General features: G+C 41.7%; 1 protein-coding gene across 1 annotated transcript; it reads left to right on the plus strand.

Moving 5' to 3' along the window:
- The first annotated feature begins 3,719 nt into the window (after window positions 1-3,719).
- On the plus strand, window positions 3,720-19,581 carry LOC125451172 (neuroendocrine protein 7B2-like). The gene is made up of 7 exons (XM_048527983.1): window positions 3,720-3,819; window positions 3,915-4,116; window positions 4,481-4,700; window positions 12,380-12,529; window positions 14,184-14,284; window positions 17,258-17,314; window positions 19,237-19,581. The coding sequence occupies exons 3-7, from the start codon at window positions 4,487-4,489 to the stop codon at window positions 19,333-19,335; spliced, it is 621 nt and encodes a 206-aa protein (XP_048383940.1). The 5' UTR covers window positions 3,720-3,819; window positions 3,915-4,116; window positions 4,481-4,486; the 3' UTR covers window positions 19,336-19,581.
- The last annotated feature ends 777 nt before the right edge of the window (window positions 19,582-20,358 follow it).

Genomic DNA, 20,358 nt, shown 5'->3' on the forward strand with positions numbered 1-20,358 from the left:
TGTAGTTTTTTTGGTTTTTGAATCTTCAGTTGCCAAGATGGGTAACTGCATTATTCTGTAAATGATAATACTGTCACTAACTAGACACATGCTAATTTATCTGTAGTTTAAAATAAAAACTCAAAGCTGTGGGCAATTTATGCCAAAATTGTGTTCAGACCACTCACTTTAGATGGGATGTATTTGATTTTCTCCCATTCATTCCCCAATTTGTTGTTTAAAATAAACAGCTTTGCACTGAGAATGAATGTGTAATGACAGCAGCAAAACAGTTGGTAGCTCAAGACTGAAGACTATATGCTGGATGAGAATTCTTCATCGATGAAGTGAACTCAAACCCATTCTCCATAAAAACCGATTGCTGGTACAACGCAGCAGGTCTGGCACTATCTGTGGGGAGAAAGCAGAGTTAATGTTTTAAATTTGATGACTCTCGATGCTCCAAAGAAGTCACCAGACTTGAAATGTAACTCTGCTTTCTCCCCATAGATAGTGCCAGACCTGCTGTGTTTTCAGCAATTGTTTTTGTTTCAGTTCTCCAGCATCTGCAGTTCTTTACATTATCCATTAGAACTGTGACAACCTGTCGAAGTTGGAATGGCGTTGTCTCCCAGTGTCACTAAAGATTGAGCTGTGATAGAATTGCTGAGTGGATTTATGAGTAATCAGAAAAGGTGTGAACTGAGTCCTAACTTTGCACCACCACAGCCCTTCCATTGTCCCCTAACATCCACACAACTGTCACACCCAACTTTAAACAGAGTCCCCACTCCCGTCCTGATTCATCAAACCCCAACCCTCACTCACCTAACTCCTATCGATGTGCCACCTCATCCAGCTACTCCTCCACACCGAGACGTGCACTTATTACCATTCTGTCACATTCTGACTCCCTCCATCCCAGCTCTACTTATTTTGTTTCAGGCACGCTGTTGGTAAAGAATCTTGCCTGAGTTTCGTGTTGGAAGCATTGAATGTGTTGACCCTGGTTGAGCCGTTCAGGATTTGAACAGCCATAACATTCATAGCTAGAGGGCAACCAGAAGTGATATTCACAAAAGTGGTCCTTGTTTTGTCCAACAAATATAATCAGCGTTTTAGGCTTATCATAAGAATATGGCTGTTTGCTTCCCTCTCATCTCCCTGTTGTTCAGCCATTTTCTGATGATTTTTCCACAGGGCAGCCATAATATGACAAATAATCTATTCGGGACACCACCCGCACATTAATACTAAAAGCCATTGAATGTGTTGGGATCGATGTGTCACCCTGAATTCTGGTAGACAAACTCAAACAGGCAATAAATTTATCTGAAAACGTTGACTCACCCGCGCAGGGAACGTTATTTTCGGCCGTGTCTGACAATATTTGAAATGTGATTTGCAGCTCAGAGCGGGATATTGGGACACGACAATTCCCACCTCTCTCCGATTATTATTCACGTGCACGTGGAACTGAAATTCCATTCATATTGGGATCATCATATTCCGAAACATCTAATGTGTTTCATCGTCGTTGATATTTTCATTTAGTACCCGAGCAAACTAATTTAGTTTCCCATCTGCAGCCCCACTCCGATTAATCTATAATGAATTAGAGCCGGGCTCCCCAGGGGTGATATTGGGAAACCTTCTGATGTCGGGATTAGAATCCTGGAACTCACCGCCTCCCCCCAACCCCCAACAGATACTAGGCTGGCGACAGGATGGGGTGTAAATTGGACATTTCAAAATTGCGGTCAAAAGATTTTTGTTAGAGGGCGGGTCTTTAGGATTTCAGAACCAATGTAGATAAATTAGATAAATAAATAGGTCAGCCTTGATCCAACTGAATGGTCTGCTTTCTCCATGTGTTAGCCGGCTCAGTTGATACAAACTGCTCCAAATGTAATCGTCTACGCTGAGAGTTGGTCTGTGGTGGCGCTGTTGTTGCTTGCCAGTGAAGAAAGCAGATAGTCAAACCCTTATTGTCAGGTTGACAAAACAATAATAGTCATTTGGATGAAATGACAGAAAGTGACTCTGCTTATGGACTGAGAAGTGAACTGGTAACCTCTCGATACAGTGACAAGCTGGAGTAACACCAGTTCAGGCAGTACTAGGGGAGCAGGAAAGTTGATGTTTTGGGCCTAGATCCTTCAGGACGATGTCAACTTTCCTGTCTCCTGTTGCTGCCTGACCTATTGTGTGTTCCTCCAGCTCCACACTGTTATCTCTGACTCCAGCATCTGCAGTTCTTGCTATAGCCAGGTAAACTTTCTGATTGATTTTATTTGAGATTGGCGGTAAATCCGATGTAGGTGCTTCATTGCGGGGCATTTCCATAACCACCTCTTTACAAATCCTCCCAAGAGCTCAGGGTCTGAAGGTTACTACACATCTCCTTGTTTGTGACCCATAATGGATGATACGGTCTTATGCTGTGCCTCTATTCTTAAATCTCTCCATTCCATGCCCTCTGCACTCTCCATCTGAACCACCCATTTTAAAACCCAGCTTTCCCCAAACTTTTGGCTACTTTTATACTGCGTTCAAGCGCCTCTTATCGATCTCCATTGTGAGTCATCCTTGAGGGCTTTTAATTGTAAGGCAGTAGGCGTTAAGAGTTTAACGATGACCATAAAACAATGACCGTAAAAGCTTTTCTGATGAAGGGTCTAGGCCTGAAACGTCAGCTTTTGTGCTCCTACGATGCTGCTTGGCCTGCTGTGTTCATCCAGCCCCACACTTTGTTTTCTCAGATTCTCCAGCATCTGCAGTTCCCATTATCTCTGACCATAAAACCATTGCCGATTGTAGGAAATCCCCGTGTTGGTTCATTAGTGTCCTTTAGGAAATCTGCCATCCTTACCTGGTCTGGCCTACCTGTGACTCCAGATCCACAGCACTGTGGTTGACTCTTAACTACCCCTCCAGGCTATAAATGCTGCAATGCCCATCCACATCCCTTGAACGAATAAAAACGACTCTCACTAACTCCGACCGATCCTCCCAAATCTCCAACTGCTCCTGTCTTAATCTCCACAGTCCAATTCTGCTCCCCACCTTGAGCCCTCTACCCCTCTCCCAATGATGCCAGGACTCTTACCTAACCTGACTTCACCACCTTATCCCAGGTACCAGACTCTCAACCGGCCATCCGACCAACACACCAGAAAGCTATCTGAATGCCCCAATGATTTTCAGTGCATTAAGTGAATAAAATGTCCAGAATACAACATCCAATGCAGTCGAAAGATGAGTCTTGTCTCCCCACCTCACCCCCCACACCACAAACACACACACATAGACACACATATATCTAGTGCCACAAAACAAAAATTTCTCAATGAAATACTACCCTCCTTTCCTGATAAGACTGGGGTGGAACTCCTGGCCGGAAATATGTAGCTCTGTCTGTCAAGTTAAAAAAAAAGGCAGACTGCCAGACGGTGTTTATCATCCGTAGAAAATTCAGTCCTGAATGAACTTGCTGGCAGGAAGAACTCGAGGACCAGTCCAAGTCCTCCATGGATAAACCACCACTCACGGTCGTAATTCCTTAATCAAATTTCAATGACTCACAAAACAAACACTGTACGTTGCTCGCTTACTGTGTGGAATTTAGAAGGGTTGCCTAAGCCTTTGCATTTGCTCCTTCCAAAGGTAACGACTCCAGAAGTAATGTTAGCTTTCCACGTTGAGAATTGGTCACCATCTTAGTATATCTACATAATTGATTAAGAGTTGCCATTTTGCACTGACCAGGCATCCTCACAGATTCTGCAAGGGGCTCAGTAACCTGTACACATATTGATGGTACATGACCGTTGGAGACAAGTCAGTTTTCAAGCGATTGCATATTGACAATGTTATTTCGCAGATGATATTTTTAAAAGTGGATTTTTTTTAAAAAAGGCTTCCTGTTGTTCTAGGTTGCTGCCTTCAGTGAAAGCAAATGGAAACTTCACTGCAGCAGGGGCTCTACCAATTGGCTACCAGGCGATGTCTCTGTCCTGCTGCCTAGGCAACAGCAGATGAATTATTCACGGCAGATCACAAGAGCCAGCTGAAGCTGTGAAAATACCAACGACATCTCTCGTTTCAAAGAACGCAAGGTAACATACCTGATCTAAGGTAAGTCCTGACTGCTGCATTTTGCAAATGTTAAACTCTTAACAAAGATACATCTCAGATTAAAGGAAACTAGCTGCTTTTTAAAAAAAGTTCAGCGTTGCAGTAATTGCTTTAAATGCATGAGCGAAGGATACAGATGTGATGGAGAGACGCACTTCAGCATTATTCCGGGGTTTAGTACCATTCGCTTTAGTAACACCCAATTCTGAGCCTGCAGTTTATTGTCATGCACCTCACTGACCATCATAGTGCTGTTTCTTTCCAGCAACATTTGAATTAATTTCTGAAGGCCGCAGTAAATGGTGGAAATTCTCCCAGTTGAGGCAGTCTCTCTCTTTCTCTCTGTGTGTTCCTCTTGCTGCAGGTTACCATGCTGCCTGCAGTCATCATTAGGTCCGTGATACTGACCGTCCTAGGCTGGGCCCTAACTACAGGTCACAGCTCCCGGGATCCGGACAAAGTGTCTGAAGCAGACATTCAGCGATTGCTGCATGGAGTCATGGAGCAGCTAGGTATCGCCAGGCCCAGAGTGGAATATCCAGCCCATCAAGCCACAAATCTGGTCGGACCACAGAGTATCGAAGGTAATGGCTTCTGACAGTATTCTGCAGAACTAAGGGGGTACCTTAGGGATTTTCTTTTCGCTTTAGGTTTGCAAATTAAACGTACTGGCGAATATCATGATTGCAAGATTAGTCAACATACTCAACCTTTTAATAGGGCCCGAAGAGACTGTGGAATTGGCGACCATAGGGAGAAGTTGAGGGGAATCGTTTTGAAGGACTTTAAAGGAAATTGGAAAAATTCAAAAGGAGAAAGTCAAAGACGTTACTGACAGAGAGAAAAGGATGAGAAGGGGGCTGTGTGGAACATAAACCCCGTTGGGCCAAATGGCCTATTTCTGTGCTGCGATTCTGTAAATCTGACAAAATTTTAACAGATTGTAATTGAAAACTTGTACGAAGCCGAAAAAGAGAGATTCCCACCACTTTATATTCATTGGGGTGACTGAACCTAACTACCCTGTGGACTTTGCCCACTGTGGAAGCTTTTGACAAAAACAACACTTACCCCTCAAAATTCCTTTCTCGTCAACTCCTAAAGAGCCAGCAATTCTTGCCTCGTATACTGAAGGATATTGTTAATGTACTGTTTCCACAAGGAATGGCTGACTGTCCTCTCTGAATTACTACCCCATCTCCAGCATCCCTTTCTTCTTGAAAGTCCTACACTGCTCTGGTACCTGTTTCCACACCAAATGCTATCAGACTTTCATTTTAAAAATCCATTCATGAGATATGGCATACCTGGCTGGGTCAACATTTATTGTCCATCCCTGATTGCCTTTCAGAAGGCGATGGGGAGTGGACTTCTTGAACCTCTGTAGCCCATGAGGAGTAGCTGGATGAGCAGTGCATTTAGGAAGGGAGTTCCAGGATTTTGACCACCTAACAGTAAAATACCAACGATTTTCCAAATTCCAAGCCAAGGACGGTCACCACAGCTGTAGTATAGGCTTCTCTTCCTTCCTATCACCCCAGGAATCCCTCGATTATCTGTCTGTGCCTTCTGTTCTTTTTTTTTCACATCACATTCTTGACGATGCTGCAGACATGAAATCAGCTTCTACGCTTGTGACAACAATTATGTAAATGTAATATACAAGGGCATTTGGCCCATCTAGTCTTTGCCAATATTTGTACCACTAAATTGTCGAACAGAGTGCAGGTCTGCTTTGTCATGACTGCTGTCATCCCCAGCAACACTGTCTGACTACTTGCCTACTGTCAGATCTTGACAGATCATCCTTCATCAGAAGAGCATGAACAGGGTGAGACTGCTACCGTTAGTGGCAGGGCCAGTGATGAAGTTATCATGGAAATTAAGGATAAATGACTTTGCATGTAGGGTTGGATTGCATTATCTCCGTCACAACTCTGTCTCATAAAGGGAAAGGCTTGAAGCAGCAGCAGGTATAGAGTTATGGAGAGTGCGTGAAGCAGTCAAATTAATTTTGGATTTGTCCAGCAAAAAGCCAGCAGAACGCCCTCTTGGGTTGTAAACCTGTTGAGTTTAAAGTTAAATTAATTGCACATTATTCCTTCAAAGTACACCAAGAAAGTAGGTTCAAAGGACCTGACGAGAATTCAAAAGAGTTAGCAAAGAATTTTGTTTTAATCAATTGAGAAATATTGAGGTTTTGAAAAATATGGGATAAAGAAATGTACATATGGAATATGCAAGGATGATTTTCATTTATGTAGTGCCTCTCACAACCTCAGGACATCCAAAAGTGCTTTATAGCCAATGAAGTATGGGCATTGTTGTAATGTATGAAACATGACGACTATTTTACACACAGCAAGATCCCACAAACAGCACAAATACTAGATCACTCTTTTAAAATATTGGTTGAGGGACAAGTATTGGCCGGGACCCATGGAGAGCTCTGCTGCTGTTCTTCGAAATAGACTATTTTACATTCATTTGAGAGGATGGACAAAGCCTTGGTTTTAATGTCTCATCTGAACGACAGCATCTTCAGCAATATAGTGTAATGACCATATTGCACTAGTGTGTCAGTGTGGATTGTTTGTTAAAGTGCCTGGAGTAGGATTTGAACCCACCACCTTCCTACCCAGAGCTGAGCCTGCTGTTAGATTCCAGAGCACAATGATACTGGAGCCCATCTTTGCACAGACTTATTTATTTAGGGTTAAACATCATGTGTACAAGCCCCCTAATTCAAAATCTGTACAGTTTCAGTAAAGTATCTCTTTATGTGCTCAAGTGAAACTACAGTGTATGCAAATTTTTAATAATTGAAAAAATATTAACTCATGCTACCAAGAGAGGCAAACCTTCCACCATAAGCAACACATTTTTGGCCCTTTCTTATGTCTGATGTTTCTTATGTTAAAGCTAAGACCTTATTTGGCAGTGGATCCCCAGCAGCTGCTGAATGAAATAAACCATGCACATATGGACAGTATAAACATCATGTTTAAATTTTTCCTTCAGACAAAAACATGGAAATGTCAAGATCTATTTTGCTCAACAAACAGTTCAGATTCTTATTGAGGGTGTCTCCGTTGTAGTTTCTTTCATTATATTACCTGTCAAACGTTTCATTGTTCAGGAAAGAGACAGTTGAAGAATTTCCATGACGTGGTTTAGTTCTGTAACGTTGACCAGTTCGTACATGGTTACCCTCGTGTATTTGTAAAGTGGAGAAAAATGGATCAGGAAACTCTTTTGTGAAGATAATGACTATTTAAACATGACAGTTCTCCGATAAATGCAAAGAAAAACGTCTGGATAATATCTGCTAAGAAAATGGCCCATGGTGTGAGTTGTAAAAAGCGTTTCTGCTCCTCAGCTAATCATTGGGCAGGAGAAGGCAATATTGGAGCTACACTTGGCATGAAGATGAAGATACAGCACTCCTCCCTTGTATTCCTAATTCTGCTAATAAGTCCACATTTTCCAAATATGAGTAAATCCTATCCCTGAGAATCTTCACCAAAGGCTGTGTGAGGGTAAATCTACACCTGACGTGTGGGAGACTTTTAAAGGCCAGTTGCTTAGAGTTTGGGACCAACATGTTCTTGTGAAAATGAAGGATGGCAATGTTCGGAAAACTTGGATGACGAGAAAAGTTAAGAGCTTAGTTAAATAGACAAAGGAGACGCACGTAAGGTTTAGGAAACTGAAAATAGACAGTCCACGAAGATTACAAAGATAGCAGGAAAGAACAACAAACAAGGAATTTGGAGAGCTAAAAGGGCCCATGAAATGCACTTGGCAAACAGGATTAAGGGAAATCCCAAGGCGTCTTATACATATATAAGGTGTAAGGGGGTACATCGGGGTAGGGTAGAACCACTCAAGGGCAAGGGAAGGAATTAATGCATGGAGCTGGAGGACGTGGGTGAGGTCCTTAATGGATACTTCATAAGGAGAAGGACAGGTAGATGCTAGGTCTCAGGAGGGGAACGTTCATATTCTATGGCATGTCAAAATATAAAAAAAGAGGAGCTGTTGGGTGTTTTGAAAGACATTAGCGTGAGCAAGTCCCCAGGATCTAATGGGTTCAATCCCTGAATGCTGAGGGAGGGAGGTGAGGAAATTGATGGGGCCTCGTATGAAATCTTTTGTATCCTCCTTAGTCATAGGAGAGGCCCCAAAGGACTGCAAAATAGCTGGCTTTATTCCTTTGTTTATGAAGGACAACAGAGATAATCCAGGAAATTACAGGCTAGTGTACCATATTCAGTGGTAGGGAAATTATTAGACAAGATCCTTAGGGATAGGATTTGCTCACATTTGGAAAATCAGTGATAGTATTACTTTGTGTAGGGAAGGTTGTGTCTCACAAACTTGATTGAGTTTTTTGAGGAAGTGACAATGATGATCGAGGCAAGGCAAAAGATGTTGTCTCTGTGGACGTGAGCAAAGCCTTTGACAAGGACTCTCAGGGCAGGCTGATACAAAGGATGAAGTCACATGGGACCCATGGTGAGCTGGTAGTTGGATACAGAACTGGTTTGGAGGAGAATGTATGTTTGAGGATGACATAAATATTGGGGAGCTGTGGATAGTAAGGAGGATTGCCAAAGCTTGCAGTAGGATATAAGTAGCCTAAAGAAAACCAAAAGAACTGTAGATGCTGTAAATCAGGAACAAAAACAAAGTTGCTGGAAAAGCTCAGCAGGTCTGGCAGCGTCTGTGAAAGAGAAAACAGAATTAACGTTTTGGGTGCGGTGACCCTTCCTCAGAAGTAGGCTAAAGACTTGGACAGAGAAATGGCACATGGAGCTTAATCCAGAAAAGTGCGAGGTGATGCATTTAGGGAGATCTAATGCAGGAGGGAAGTGTACAGTAAATAGCAGAACCCTAATAGCATTAACATACGGAGGGGTCCAGGAGTACAAATCCACAGTTCTTTGAAAGTAGCAACACAAATGGATAAGGTGTCCAGGAGGCATATGGCATGCTTGCTTTCATTGAATGGGGTGTAGAGTATAAAAATTGGCAAATCATAGAATCATGGAAGTGAGTTTGCTCGCTGAGCTGGAAGGTTAGTTTTCAGACGTTTCGTCATCATTCTAGGTAACATCATCAGTGAGCCTCCGGTGAAGCGCTGGTGTTATGTCCCGCTTTCTATTTATCTGTTTAAGTTTCCTTGGGTTGGTGATGTCATTTCCTGTTCTTTTTCTCAGAGGGTGGTAGATGAGCTCCAATTCAATGTGTTTGTTGATAGAGTTCCGGTTGGAATGCCATGCTTCTAGGAATTCTCGTGCGTGTCCCTGTTTGGCTTGTCCTAAGATGGATGTGTTGTCCCAATCAAAGTGGTGTCCTTCCTCATCAATATGTAAGGATACGAGTGATAGTGGGTCATGTCGTTTTGTGGCTAGTTGATGTTCATGTATCCTGGTGGCTAGCTTTCTGCCAGTTTGTCCAATGTAGTGTTTGTCACAGTTCTTGCAAGGTATTTTGTAGATGACGTTCGTTTTATTTGTTGTCTGTATAGGGTCTTTTAAGTTAATTAGCTGCTGTTTTAGTGTGTTGCTGTGTTTGTGGGCTACCCTGATGCCAAGAGGTCCGAGTAGTCTGGCAGTCATTTCGGAAATATCTTTGATGTAGGGGAGAGTGGTTATGGTTTCTGGGCCCGTTTTATCTGTTTGTTTGGGTTTATTGCTGAGAAATCGGCGGACTGTGTTCATAGGGTACCCATTCTTTTTGAATACGCTGTATAAGTGATTTTCTTCTGCTCTGCGTAGTTCCTCTGTGCTGCAGTGTGTGGTGGTTCGTTGAAATAGTGTTCTAATGCAGCTTCGTTTGTGGGTGTTGGGATGGTTGCTCCTGTAGTTCAGTATTTGGTCCATATGTGTTGTTTTCCTGTAGACGCTGGTTTGAAGTTCCCCATTGGCTGTTCGTTTTACTGTGACATCTAGGAATGGCAGTTTGCTGTTGTTTTCCTCCTCTTTTGTGAATGTTATGCCAGTAAGGGTATTATTGATGGTCTTGAAGGTTTCCTCTAATTTGTTTTGTTTAATGATGACAAAGGTGTCATCCACGTAGCGGACCCAAAGTTTGGGTTGGATGATTGGCAGAGCTGTTTGTTCGAGTCTCTGCATTACTGCCTCTGCTAAGAACCCTGATAGCGGAGATCCCATGGGTGTACCGTTGGTTTGTCTGTAGGTTTTGTTATTGAAAGTGAAGTGGGTGGTAAGGCATAGGTCCACTCGCTTGATGATGTTGTCCTTGCTGATGAGGTTGGTGGTGTCTGGTGTATGTGTCTTCGGTTCTTCTAATAGTGTAGTCAGTGTTTCTTTGGCCAGGTTGATGTTGATGGACGTGAACAGGGCTGTTATGTCAAATCCAATGCATTTGCACAACCCAAGCCAAAAATCATACCTCCACAGCTGCATTTGCTTACAACAGTACATAGATTTCATGAGGAAATTAGCTAACTTAAAATTAAACATTTATAACAATTACTCCTACAGTGTAGGAGTACCCCCCCACCCATCCAAATGCTAAATATTTGACTCCTCACACCTTTTATTCGATTAAAGATGCTTTATCATTACCAAGGGGTGAATGATTATGGGGGATATGCAGGAATGTAGAAATGAGATTGGAACCGGATCAGCCATGATCTTAGTAAATAATAGAGCAGGTTTGCCAGGGCTGAGAGGCCTACTCTAGCCTTTTCTTCCCACATGTCTCTGTTCGTAACCTCTTCAATAAAACCTTTGGTCATCTGCCCTTGTATGTTTTTAGATGGCTGGGTGGAATCAGGCTTTGTTTTAACAATCCTGTGAAGTGTCTGGTGGTATTTTGTTATGTTAATAGCATATGTACAAGCTGCTGCTCCTGTATGAAAAGAGAAGTGATGTGCCATTTTATAATCCTTATTGGTTGTTTTCTTAAAGTATGACGTGGATATTTTTCACACACACAAGTGTTCGCTCCAGTAGACGCTGTTAGAGTGTCAGCTATTCTCACAGTCCTGGAGATTAAAATATGGGGTTGTGCAGGACAGTCTGTAGATCAAGGACTCGCAGAGGTGAGTGTGAGATGTTTTCATGTGGTCAGACAAAAAAATAACCAAAAGCGCGTGTCCCTGCACAATCCACCTATACCAAACCTCCGTAAAGTTTTAAACCCTACTTTGAGTGTCACAACCTTTGTTTTGCAATTGGCTGAAATCACATAACAATAAACACAAGGCTCACAACTGTAAAGATTTTGTTGCGCCTCTCACCCAAGCCTTGGTTCGGTGCCTAGCAGCAGGTTTCACAGAGACTAAGCAGAAAGGAATTTGATTTCAACAAACAAACAAATCTGGAACAAGGAACTCAGCAATAGCCATGAAATTATAGCTGGTTGTCAGGAAAAACCCATCTGATTCACTAATGACCTTTAGGGAAGGACACTGCCATCCTTACTAGGTTTGGCCTACATGTGACTCCAGACTCTCAGCAATATGGTTGACTCTGAATTGTCTATTGGGCAATTAAGGATGGGTAATAAATGCTGGCCTGATTGGTGATAACCACATCCCATGAATAAATAAGAAGTCCCTTTACTCAGCTACACATTTGAGTGCGAAAACATTTTGCAGATCAGGGATCAAACTCTTCAGGAAGAATGGGAGGTGCATGGACACTTGTCAAGAAAGCAAATTCAGTCTTTGAAAAGGATCGTCGCCTTTTTTCTTGGTAAGGTTGTATACCAGTATCAATACGTAGCCCAGAAAAAAACAGTATGGAAAATTCAAGACAGTATACTTTAAATTTACTGCTTATTTATTATCAACTAAGGACCTGCTTTCCATGATTGTTAAAGAGCTTCTCCTGTGCATAGTTTCAAAACCCCACCTCCATATTTAGAGACATAGTGAGAACTGCCGATGCTGGAGAATCTGAGATAACAAGGTGTGAAGGTGGATGAACACAACAGGCCAAGCAGCATCAGAGGAGCAGGAAGGCTAACATTTCGGGCCTAGACCCTTCTCCAGAAAATGAAGAAGAGTCTCGAACCGAAACGTCAACATTCCTGCTCCTCTGATGCTGCTTGGCCCGTTGTGTTCATCTAGCTTCACACTTCCAAATTTAGACCTGTTTTGCCCACTGTATTGGGAACATGTGCTGTGCTCATGAATTAATGTTATGATCCTTAAACAGTACACAAAACTGAATGCAGTGGTAAGATATTGCTGAAGCAAAGCCATTCTCCTCTCTGTTGTCTTTAGGAGGTGCTCATGAAGGATTACAACACTTGGGTCCCTATGGCAACATTCCTAACATCGTGGCCGAGCTGACTGGAGATAACATACCAAAGAATTTCAATCAAGACCAGGGATATCCGGATCCGCCAAATCCCTGCCCTTTGGGAAGAAAGGGTAACTTGCATCTCTTAAGATTTCACTTTTGATGCAGAGGTATAAATGAAACACCCTAATAAATATTTAGGACTATTATTCAACTTTCTGTGATACTACTTTTTCAATATTTAGGTGCTACTCGTTATTAAACTTTACTGTTGATGTTGGCAAAAATAATTTACTGAAGTTCAAGCAAGGCTGGATTTGTTCACAATTGAACATAAGATAGGCTTATAGATGTTTATAACACAGAACGAGCCCATTCAGCCCATTGTGTTCACAATGATGTGACTACGATAATCAGTTTTTCCAGCTCTTAGTCCATAGCCCTGGAGGCTATGGCAATGCAAGCAATATCCAAATACAGCTTAAATGTTTCTGACTGAATTATTCCTTCAGGCATTGAATTCCAGACTTCTACCACTGGTGAAAATATTTCTCCTTAAACTTCCTCTTGGTCTTCTAAATCTTACTATGCCCACTAATCGCCTCCCCCCCACACTGGTTATTAACCCCTTTATCAATTGGAAAAAGTGCCTCCTAGAGACCCTATCTATGCCCCTCATAATGTCAGGCAGCACTCCTAGGACCCTCTCAACCTTCACTGCTCCAAGGAAAACAACTTCGGCCTACTCAATCTTTCCTGGTAGTTCAGCTCCTCCAGACCAGGCGATATCCAGATAGATGCGCCCTTTCTAGTACAATCACATCTGAAAGAAATGTGGATGCTGTAAATCAGGAACAAAAACAGAAGCTGCTGGGTAAGTTCAGCAGGTCTGACAACATCTGTTCTGAGGAAGGTCACCGAATCCGAAACATTAACACTGACTTTTTTCCTTCACAGGTGCTGCCTAACCTGCTGAGCTTTTCCAGCAACTTCTGTTTTTGTGTCTATGAAGTTAACATGTTTGTTAAAATCAGGGAACGGTATTACTCTGAGCAATTTCTAATCAGTATTTTAAAAGAAACTGCATGCAATTCTGGTCTCCCTGCTGTAGGAAGGATGTTGTGAACCTTGAAAGCATTCAGAAAATATTTACAAGGACTTTGCCAGGCTAGGAGAGTTTGAGCCACAGGGAGAGGCTGATTAGGCTGGGGCTATTTTCCCTGGAGCGTCGGAGGCTGAGGAGTGACCTTTATAAAATCATGAATGCATGGATAGGGTAAATAGGCAAGGACTTTTCCCTGGGGTGGGGGAGTCCAAGACTAGAGGGCATAGGTTTAAGGTGAGAGGGCAAAGATATAAAAGGGACCTAACCGGCAACATTTTCACACAGAGTGGTGCATGAATGGAATGAGCTGCCAGAGGAGGTGGTGGAGGCTGGTACAATTACAACACTTAAAAGGCATTAGGATAGGTATATGAATAGGAAGGATTGAGAGGGATATGGGCCAAATGCTGGTAAATGGGACTATTTTATATAAGATATCTGGTCAGCATGGACGAGTTGGACTGAAGAGTCTGTTTCCATGATGCATATCTCTGTGATGTGACTCCAAACCAGCTTTTGTTTTGTTGGTGAAGGTAAATATGAACTTAGTCTTACAGATCACAAAGGTCTCCAACCTGATAATTTCACTTGGCTGGTTACATCTTAGAAATGAACAGGGTTCAAACTGACATTGATGTGAAGGTAATGAAAGACTCAGAAACATGCGTGTTTGTTTTTAGCTGCTGATGGATGCCTGGAAGATACTCCTGACACAGCCAAATTCAGCAGTGACTATCAGGCCCACCAACGCCTCTTTGATCCACAGCACGTGGGAAAATGGGCAAGTACTAGACTAGATTCAATTTCTACTTTATTTAATTCATAACCCTGTGTCCATAATTGTAATGTGTACTCTGTATCTTATTTGGCAGCTTGTTTGGTTAAACCAACTTAATTCTGCTAGTATAACCATTTGATAAGCTGAATCCTGTACACCAAGTTCATCTGCTTTATTCATATTGTTCATTTAACCACTTTAGAAATCTCATGACCTGTACAAATTTTATTGTTTCAGTAGCCCAGTCAGTGACAGCAAGAACTAATACCATGTTAACTAATTCATATTTCATAAACTTACGATTTGCTGAAATCAAAAGATGTAGCAACACAATATTATTATTGGTGGAGATGAATACATATGTAGTTAGGAAAGAAACAGGAGAATCAAAAACTGAAGGGGATAGAGATTGAAATGCATTTTCCAGCAATGTTTTCAGCATAGTCTTATTGATGATTCAGTGAGAATGCATGACCGATGACAGAGATATGAAAAAAAAACTCACTTACTCTGTAAAGGCAATTAATGCAATGTAATGCATCAAAGCACAAAGACTTAAATCGAGGATGTCTGAAAATCCAGTCTCTCTCAGCTTTACAAAAGCAATAAAAACAAAGCTTCGTTGCCATTTTTGCTGTAGAGCAGGGTATCCAAAATCTTTGGAGTTGTGTGAACAACAGGTTAATAATCAGAAAATAGGATACCAAGATCAAGGAATGTTTTGTGTTGGAATATAGACAGTTTGCAAAAGCTTTCCACTAAGATATTTTATTTATGAAGGATGTTTGCAAACTTTAATAAAATCAGAAACCGAGGAAGCCAAGGGCAGTGTGGAGATGATCAAAATAGCAATCCTTTCTATCTTGATTTGCCTATTACTTATTGCTACTGCTGCTGTTCACATGCCTGATCTTCACTTCCATTACACCCTGTTCTTCCCGTCTCTGTCAATGCTCCATGTTGTGAGGGTTGAGGTGGAGGCTATTCACATCTAGAATCTAACCAGTAGAGTCTTCTGTTTATTAACAAAAATGAGTGATTGCATACATGTACATTATGTGCACATTGCTTTCATGCATATAGCTAGCAAGGGGGCAGCACGATGGCTCAGTGGTTAGCACGCTGCCTCAAAATGCCTAGGTCCTATATTCACTTCCCCCGTCGGGACACTGTCTGTGTGGAGTTTACACGTCTCCCCGTGTTTGCATGGGTTTCCTCCGGGAGCTCCGGTTTCCTCCCACAGTCCAAAGATGTTCAGGTTAGGTGGATTGGCCATGCTAAATTACCCATAGTGTCCAGGGATGCGCAGGCTGGGTGGATTAGGAAATGCAGGGTTACAAGGATAGGGGAGGTGGGACTGGGTAGGATGTTCTTTGAAGGTTGAGTGTTGAGTTGATGGGCTGAATGGGTTGATGGACTGTGGGGCTTCTATTGATTCTAGCTCCTTTGAAGACAATGGAGGGGTCTCTTTCCCATTTGATCTCTGTTACCATTGATGTCTGTTACAGACTCTTCCAGACATTAATCCTTCTCATAGCCTTGTCAAACTGTATGCCACACTCCTTGCTATTTCTTGCTAATTCCCCAACAGCTTGCATTCATTTAGCATCTTTGACATGGGTGCTTCATAGCTCATGCTTTTGAACAAAATAATGACATCAAGCTATCCAACTGGGTGTAGTACAGCTGACCAAAAAGCTTGGTTGAAGAGGTAGGTTTCAAGGAACATTTTTAAGGAGATAGAGGCAGAATGGCAGGTGTTTTCAAAGTTTAGGATCTAGACTTTGAAAGCACGGCCACAGACGTTGGAGCAACTAACTTCAGGGATGCACGAGAGGCAAGACCTAGAGCAGAGCAGAAACCTCGGCAGCAAGGGAGTGCTGGCAGAATGGGACTCAGTGTGAACTTGGATGTGAGCAGTAGAGGTTTGGAGTTATTATAGCTATGGTTAGTGGGAAGATGGGAACCCTGCCAGGAAAGCATTTCAACAGTGGAGTGTAAACATAATAAAGGCATAGGATAAGGACTTCAGTAGCAGCTAAGATGAAACAATAGTGAGGCAGAAGATTTTACACAAGGGAAAGCAGCTTCTTTCTCTTGCTCTGGTACTCACTTTCCCTATCTTTACTGGATTTTTTTGTTGCAATACTTGTATATTTGAACTATTTTACTTATGCTGTTATCGTTTACACTTTGAACAATGCAGATCACCTGTTAAGAGCATGTTGTGTTATTAATGGATAAAGACCCCAAAATTCAAGAAGCTAAGTCTAAAAACAGTGTGCATTCAGGCAATGTAGGAAAATAGGTGAATATAAAATGTACAGTATTGGGGACTGGGCTGAGAACCTAAAATTTGTATATGAATGCATATGACTGCAAGCATCAGGAGATGACATTGGATGCCTGTCCCAAGCCACTCGTACTCAAAGGAGACCCTGGTCAATGTGACATCAAATGGCACATGGTTGGTCCCCTCTCAAACTTGCCTGGTCAATTGACAAAAGTGACTCTCTAGATTGTACCTGACTTAGAATTGATTTTCTGAAGAAGGGTCTAGGCCCGAAACGTCAGCTTTCCTGCTCCTCTGATGTTGCTTGGCCTGCTGTGTTCGTCCAGCTGTACACCTTGTTATCTTAGAATTGACTATGCAGGTTTGACAAAGTCATTTGCTTCCTACATTATTGGTTTATTTGTGATCTGGTTTCCTAAACAGCTTCCATTCAGTCATCCATTTTTTTCTTAAGCTATAAACTATTGCTGAATATCTCATCATTAATTATCATTTACCAACATTATTTGAAAATGTATCAGAGGTATCACTGATAAACTTGTTTATAATAATTGCTACAATGCTAAATGGATATTTTTGCAAGGAACAAAATTGGAAGATTCTGGGGTTTACCTCATGTTTTGTCTGCTATATGCAATATGTTGAGTTAATCTTTTTAAAGTTGTGCCTAAATTCTTTTGCAGAACAAGAATGTGATGTACAGAAATGTGGAAGATGGTAACCCAGGAAGGAGAAGAAGGGTAATGTTTATAGATTTTCTTTTCATTGGTTGGTTTCAATATATTTGTAACCCCCAGAGGTGATCTGAATATTATTTTGAACTCCATATTTCCATAAACTGGCTGTGAGCATTTTTATCACTTATCCCACAATGGACTGCCGTGTAAATTATTAGTCACTTGCTCTTTCAAGGGTATGAGAACAAAGGCAAAAACCAATATTAAATGATCATTTTGATTCCTTAGTTTAGTGAAGAAAGACTTTTTAAAATATCAAATGTACATTTTGATGAATATTTGCACAGAGTCAAAACTTCTTTTAAAGCATGAAGTGGTGCATCAAATTTATTCGTGGTCCTGTCATCTTTTTATATTAACACAGATTTAGAATAGTTGCTGTCATATGGGGTTAGGCAGGCTTAACCAGTCACTATTAGATTTTTATGAAAGAACAACTGCAAAACGATGTAAATGAAAAGCAAAATGCTGGGAAAGAAAAATGCGCAGGCATCTCTCAACATCTGTAAAGAGAAAAGGCCTGACTCAGATCCTTGAATTGGCAGTGAAGGATTGAGGACGATCGGGAGTCCGAAATCTTTTTCCACCTGAAGCATCACCACTTGCCTTTATTCAGATGTTAGATATTTTCTGAACAACCAGTTCAGAGACATTGTCACACACCTTTGACGCAAGTAGAATTTGAACCAGGGAACCAGCCCAGCAGCAGGGACACACCCACTGCATCACTGTAGTCCCCTTTTTGGATGTTCGTGGGCATGGGCTACAGCTGTAAGCCATTCCTCACGTAGCTTGGGTTGTCAGTCTTGCCCAAAGAGACTTACTGTGACAAAAAAAAGGGAGTTGTTACTGGTTCCTTCAAACCTTCCATTACATCTATGCCCCCATGGCCATGGTGTAGATCGAAAGGAAAGAGAGTCAGGAAAGATTATAAAGAATGTTACTCCATAAATTTGCAATAAATCTTCATGGTCTTGCACACAGATATATTGGAGTACCAGGCATGGCCCATTGAGGAGAAACCAGGTAGGGTGAAACACACAAGGGATCTTGATTTTTCTGCATCCAAAGCCAACAAATCCTTGGCACAAGATCAGGAAAAATCTTCTTTTTCTCTTGCTAATTTCTATAGCACAGATACCCCAGCTACCAAATAGTAAACACGCTGCTCGGGTGTCAGTTGCTCATTAAGCTGCTTGTGGGGCTTCAAATTAGGTCCCGAAAATCAGAAAGCAACACCATGGAGATCAGGAAAATACTTGCTGACTTCCTAATGAGGGTTCCTGTGTGTAACAGAATAAAAAAAACTTACGGTTCATTCTCCCAGGATTTAATATTGTCCAGGCTGAATGCTAGACTAAAACCAGAGGTAAGGACCACAGCATCACATTCTAACTGAATTTTATTGAATATTTTAGCTACTCCTGCAGTTGGCATGTTTAAGCTACGAATTAGGTGCACTGCCTAGTGCAGATAACTGGTTTAAATGATTTCCTTATTGAAATTATTTTATTTCAAGTGGTGCCAGGTAGAAAATCCCTAGAGAGAATGATATACTGTGGTATGACATTTGTGAAGATCTAATTGTTCAGGTAATGACTTACAGCTAGGTCTGTAGTCATTGCTAGCTCAATACATAGGAATGGTTGACTTGCAGGATTTCCCATGTCCATGAAATTATACCCTTAATGAGTCAACTTGAGAGGAAGAGAGAAAAAATAGAACTGTGGTTCTTCCTCAGAACTGAGTTCTGAGGAAAGGTCACCGGACCCGAAACGTTAACTGTTTTCTCATCCATAGATGCTGCCAGACCTGCTGAGCTTTTCCAGCAACTTTGTTTTTGTTCCTGATTTACACATCCGCAGTTCTTTTGGTTTTTATTATTTCAACCGATGCCTGGTATTAAACAAATCTTTTGTTTCCAGAGTGTGAATCCATATCTAAAGGGGAAGAGACTCAACAACGTTGTCGCCAAGAAATCAGCACCACATTTCTCTGAAGAGGACAGGCGTGCCAATGAATAGCTCAGTTACCAAATCTAAAACAAATCCACATCTAGTTGCACGGGATGTGGATCAATTATCACATCAAAATTCATAAAGCTGTGGTGTTCCCTGTTGATAATTAGTTAGAAAATAGAAATCAAGTTATGTGTCTATGGTAGGGGTGGCAGACGTGGTTTATGAGAGGGCCTTGGTAGTTGCATTAAATGTTCATAAAGTGTTAATAAAAGCACCACTGCAACAGTAATAAAAGTACTATTAAGTTAACACATCTGGAAGTTTTCATTCATTGATTGTTAGTACACGATTTTCCCTCAGACTTCCTACATTTTTCTTTACATCTAGAAGTTCTACACACAACAGACAACTTTTCCCACCACCAAATCATCTGTGGTAATTTTCACATATTCACTTCCACCATTAAATCAGTTGTGTTTCCAATTGCTCCATTCATACCCAGAGCTTATTAAGGGCACTGCACCAACACCAAAGGTAAGGGAAGAGGACTAAAACAAAATGGAGTTGGAAAGGGAGATAAAGCACTCAACACCTTCCAGTGACCACATTTCTCTAAACGCATTGACAGTATTGGTGGACAGTGTTCTGTTTCTCCAATGCCCCAGACATGAACAAATTTCTTCTAAAAATTTCATTGCTTGTATTCTTACCTGCTTTCAGTGTGCTGACTGGATATGTGAGAACTAGGAACAGGAGTAGTCCTCCAACACCTCACATTTGCTCCATCATTGAGTAAGAACATGGCACGTACCGCAATTGCATTTATCAATTCCTCTGGACTTTAAGGAGAAAGCTCCAGATCTGTGCATTGGAGGGTACTTTGGAGACAGTGGTACTCCCTTTTATCAGCAGGTTTGTAAGGTGGTGCCCAAGGAGCCTTGATGAGTTGCTGCAGTGTGGATTGTAGATGGTACACACTCCTACCACTGTGCATGGGGGGGTGTAGGGAACGAACGATTAACTGCCACAATTCAAGCACAGTACTTTGACCTGGATGCTGTCAAGCTTCACACGTTCTTGGAGATG

The sequence above is a fragment of the Stegostoma tigrinum genome, chromosome 3 (genome assembly GCF_030684315.1).
Source record: "Stegostoma tigrinum isolate sSteTig4 chromosome 3, sSteTig4.hap1, whole genome shotgun sequence".
Taxonomy (NCBI): Eukaryota; Metazoa; Chordata; class Chondrichthyes; order Orectolobiformes; family Stegostomatidae; genus Stegostoma; species Stegostoma tigrinum.